The 4253-nt window shown below is 33.3% G+C and overlaps 1 protein-coding gene across 1 annotated transcript; it reads right to left on the bottom strand.

Annotated features, from left to right (window-relative positions):
* Positions 1–1325: 1325 nt before the first annotated feature.
* LOC128160161 (uncharacterized) lies at positions 1326–4253 on the bottom strand. The gene is made up of 2 exons (XM_052823432.1): positions 3865–4253; positions 1326–3467 (listed from the first exon to the last, which is right to left on the bottom strand). Exons 1-2 carry the CDS (start codon positions 4123–4125, stop codon positions 2664–2666), a joined length of 1065 nt encoding a protein of 354 aa, XP_052679392.1. The 5' UTR covers positions 4126–4253; the 3' UTR covers positions 1326–2663.

Raw genomic sequence — 4253 nt, 5'->3', positions numbered from 1 at the left:
AAATTATGTTGTTAGAGCTATTAACTGTATTTTTCTTAAAAAAGAGCTTCCTATCTCTCAAAGACTTGGAATAATTTCATGTTTGCCAAAAGGGGACAAACCAAGACAGTTTCTAAAGAACTGGCGACCAATAACCCTTTTAAATGTTCTCTACAAGATCATATCTGGTTGCCTAAGCTTTAGAATCAAACAAGTTTTGGACATTATTATTTCAAATACACAATCTGGTTTCATAAAAGGTAGATACATAGGGGAAAATACTCGCTTTGTTTATGATCTGATGTCGTACACAGAGATACATGAAATTCCAGGGCTTTTGGTCCTCATTGATTTCGAAAAAGCCTTTGACTCTATGTCATGGTCATTTATTTATAAAGTTTTAAGTTATTTTGGGTTTGGAGAATATATTATCCAGTGGATAAAAATTTTAAACACAAATTTCCGTGCCTGCATTTTACAAAGTGGGTTTTTATCAGAACAATTTGACATACAAAGGGGTTGTAGACAAGGAGATCCTGTTGCTCCATATTTATTCATTATATGTGCAGAAATCCTTTCAATTCTTATAAAGCAAAACAATGATATTAAGGGCATTTTTGTTCATAATAAAGAACATATAATATCACAGTATGCAGACGACACTTTGTTAGCCCTTGATGGTTCACCAAAATCCTTGTTCGAAGCATTAGAAACTATAGCCTCTTTCGATAACCTAGTTACTTCCCCTATTTGACTCTCCAATATTGGAGGTACTTACTTCCGGTAGGTAAAGTTGCTGGCGCCATTCAGTGTACGTGTATACAAAAAACAGAATATGGAGTCTTTTGATAAAATGACAAAAAAACAACTGATTGAATTTTTAAAAAAGTGTCGGCAACCAACTTTTGGAAATAAACACTTTATTGTATGGACAAATAAAGGTCTAGAATTTGAAACAATTTTCTATGATGAAGAACTTTGGGAAAATGTTATGTTACCAAAATTGAATACTTTTTTTTGCTCTGCAGTGTTACCTGAACTTTTTTCAGACAGAGTTAAACGGGGTCTTAAATTGTAAACACTGGGCCATGACAGTTAATCCATTTTTTTAACCCATATGCAAGCTAGTAAGGTTTTTCTTGGGTGTTGTGTATTTTTTCAATGCATTTAATATACAACACTATAGTGATGGGTAAAGATTTTTTAATTCTGTTCTCAAATGATGCATTAAAGCTGCTCGGTCCGATGTTGTATCAAATTTTGTGCACGTTTTTAAAAGATGGTTATGCTAAGTATATGTATAATAATACACATTGCAGTAGTTTTCCCAGTCAATTAAGCCAAATTTCAATGAAAAAAAAATATGTACAAAATTTGTTAACAAAACATAAGACATAAAAGGGTATCGGGTTATTTCGCCTCATGCTAAAATTCACCCCTGACGTCAGGACGGGTATGGTTGTATTACGGCTATGACATCGCTATAAATAAAGGTCATAATGTTCAGGGATATTACAAATAAACCTGTGTACGTTTTGTTTGCTAATAATTCTAAGGGTTGCTTTGTTTACAATCGATGCATAGCACGTGGGTTGTATAACTCCAATCATTTTGGGGACGAAACCAAACAGTTCCCTTTTCTCAACATTCCATGATGCATTTCGGTTTGTTTTTTCGTTTGCCCAATAAGAAATTAATTTTATTTACTTTGAATATTTGTAACTTTGAAAGGAGACCGATTCTGCTGGTGTAAATAGGAGAAAGTCCATAACTTTCTAAGATAAACGGCTTTTATGAAAAAAATATTTGATACTGTAATGACAAAAAATCGGACCAAGCAGCTTTAAGAAAAACTCTGTTAACACTAAAATCTTAGCACGACAACAATCAAAGATTTATGTAACAATCAAAGATTTATGTACTGGTAATAATGTATATTATTTGTATGTTAAAGAAATTGCAATAAAACATTGAATCTACCTTGCAAATGAGATATTTCAAAATTTTGCAAATTGTATTCATTATTTTAAATTGTGATCATGTTTGATGAAAATAAAACAATTATACATGGAATTATTATTTATTTCATATTCTTAAGGAATAGACATATTCATAAAACAGTGAAATCATAATAACATTGCAGTCACTACATATTTGCTTGGAGTCGGGATTTCTTTAGATTAGGAAAATTCATGACATTTAGTATAATACTATAGAGGAACCAAATGAGATATATGTAGATTGACTGCCCTGTACTATGATTGAATAAGAGGTGGCATGAGATTACAAAGAGCACAAACAACGAACACTATTTTGGACATCTTGTCATGAAGTGATATTGGAACTACACCTTGAATAATTCTAAAATTTTTAATTCGCTCTATTGCTCGTTCCACATGAATTCTTAAATTCGCAATCCTTCTGGTTTTTTCTACTTCACATTTTGTTAGCCGTCCATGTTTCTTTAAAGGAGGTATTATGAGATGGATTCCATTTGGAGTGCACAGATCAGCTATAAGGAATCCCTTGTCACCCATTATTGCATCTCCAGGTTCACATTTTTCAATAAGTTTTGATAACTTGGTTACTTGCTTGTCAGATGTGCTCCCAGTCCATAAATCCGACACATGTGTAATAACACCATTAAGGCTGATTCCAATAAGGACTTTCCAAGTCGTGTGTGATTAATAGTCTGAATACATTCTTCCTTTGTTGGATAATGATTGAGGTGTTTCCGTGTAGATCTCCGTGCAGTCTATTATGACACGGCAATTTGGGTATCTTCGTTTAAAGCTGTCGGGCATATTTTCTTTGATGACATTTCGGTCTGGCCATGCTACTAAAAATTCTAGATGTTCATACATCAAGTTTAGCCATTCATTAAATATTTTACTGCAGGTTGATGGAGATATGTTGAATCTTTGAGCCAAATCTTGAATTAAGAGTCCTAGTCTTAAACGCATTAAAACCATCAAAAATTCATCAACTTCTCTTAGTTTTCTTGGTCTTCCTCCGAGAACGTCAGAAACTTCACATTTATAATAGACGGATAGGTGTTCAAACAATAAATAAAAGGTTTCTTTGTTAGGTAAACCAGTGTAAAATGAGATGTCCTGTTTTATGTCCTCGATGGTTAAAAAGGGTATAAAGGTTGTACTTGTTGTTTTATCACATGTAATATTTGAAGAAACATCATTATTTTCAGAAACATCACTGTAACTTTCACTTTTCTGAATCCCAACACTTTTATTCTGTAGAACATCAGTTTGTGTGAATTTATTCTTCGGCTGGGATAAGGTTGATGTGTCAATGTAGCCACAGTAATCATGCAATAGTATCGATGTGTCCAACACTGATTGGTTTGAATTAACTTTGAAGCTCGATGTTTCAGCAGAATCTGACTGCGAAGTCTCTGAACCTGACCCATCTTTAATATGTTCTTGTTGATTATCGACTACTTCTTTCAAAACTTCTGGTGTGTGGTCAAACTGTAAATGATCATATTAAATATCAATATCTGACGTAATCTGTCCAAAAGAATTGTGATATAAATTACTGATAACCATAAATTGTACTACTCCTAATTATATAACATGAGATCATCCTCTAAAGTGGAAAAAAAATTAAGAAATTTCATGTTGTGATAGTATTTAATACTGCCATATATACTAATAAGGGGGTACACAAACAAGAATGCAGAAAATAATACTTTTATACTTTGAAAGCACACTTCTGAGACCTGTTATTTCAACCAGTACACCTCTGTAATGATTAATTTATATCCCAGACTACATTACTTATATGCCCCTAATTACACATGTGTAATATAATTATTTTATACTTGTGAACATATGCATATGCGATGTTAAAACAAAAACCACCTACGTTTGTAGTCTTAAATACTTTGTGGTGAAAGATAGATGGCAATGGGTGTTCCTTTGTGGGACCAGAGAGAGAGACGAAATGCTCGGAACACATTCTTGAACAACTCGTTGGTTTCCAGTTCTTGCGGCAGATACGATTTTTCCATATACCTTTGTGTCTTTTATTGACAGGAAATCTATGCAAAGTCACCTTTCGGTTGTTAACACTTTTCCCGCTGTAATTATGACAGTTTGTAGCACAGCAATATAATTTCCCCATCATAAACTGATATATCTACTTGAATCCAGAGATCACTCGGAACTTTGTACCTACCGGAAGTTCACAAAGTGCAATCTCATAACACAGGAGAGTTCGATTTTTCAAGAAAGACAACCTAGTTTTAGAAAGAG

This window comes from Crassostrea angulata, chromosome 8, assembly GCF_025612915.1.
Source record: "Crassostrea angulata isolate pt1a10 chromosome 8, ASM2561291v2, whole genome shotgun sequence".
NCBI classification, from domain to species: domain Eukaryota; kingdom Metazoa; phylum Mollusca; class Bivalvia; order Ostreida; family Ostreidae; genus Magallana; species Magallana angulata.
Note: the sequence above shows the minus strand (reverse complement) of the source record. Positions and strands in the feature narration are given on the sequence as shown.

Excerpts from the sequence above, each read along its gene's own strand:
- LOC128160161 (XM_052823432.1), bottom strand. The coding sequence starts at position 4,125 with ATGATGGGGAAATTATATTGCTGTGCTACAAACTGTCATAATTACAGC. Across the intron at positions 3,468-3,864 it reads AAGTATTTAAGACTACAAAC|TTTGACCACACACCAGAAGT; the intron begins GTAGGTGGTTTT and ends GATCATTTACAG.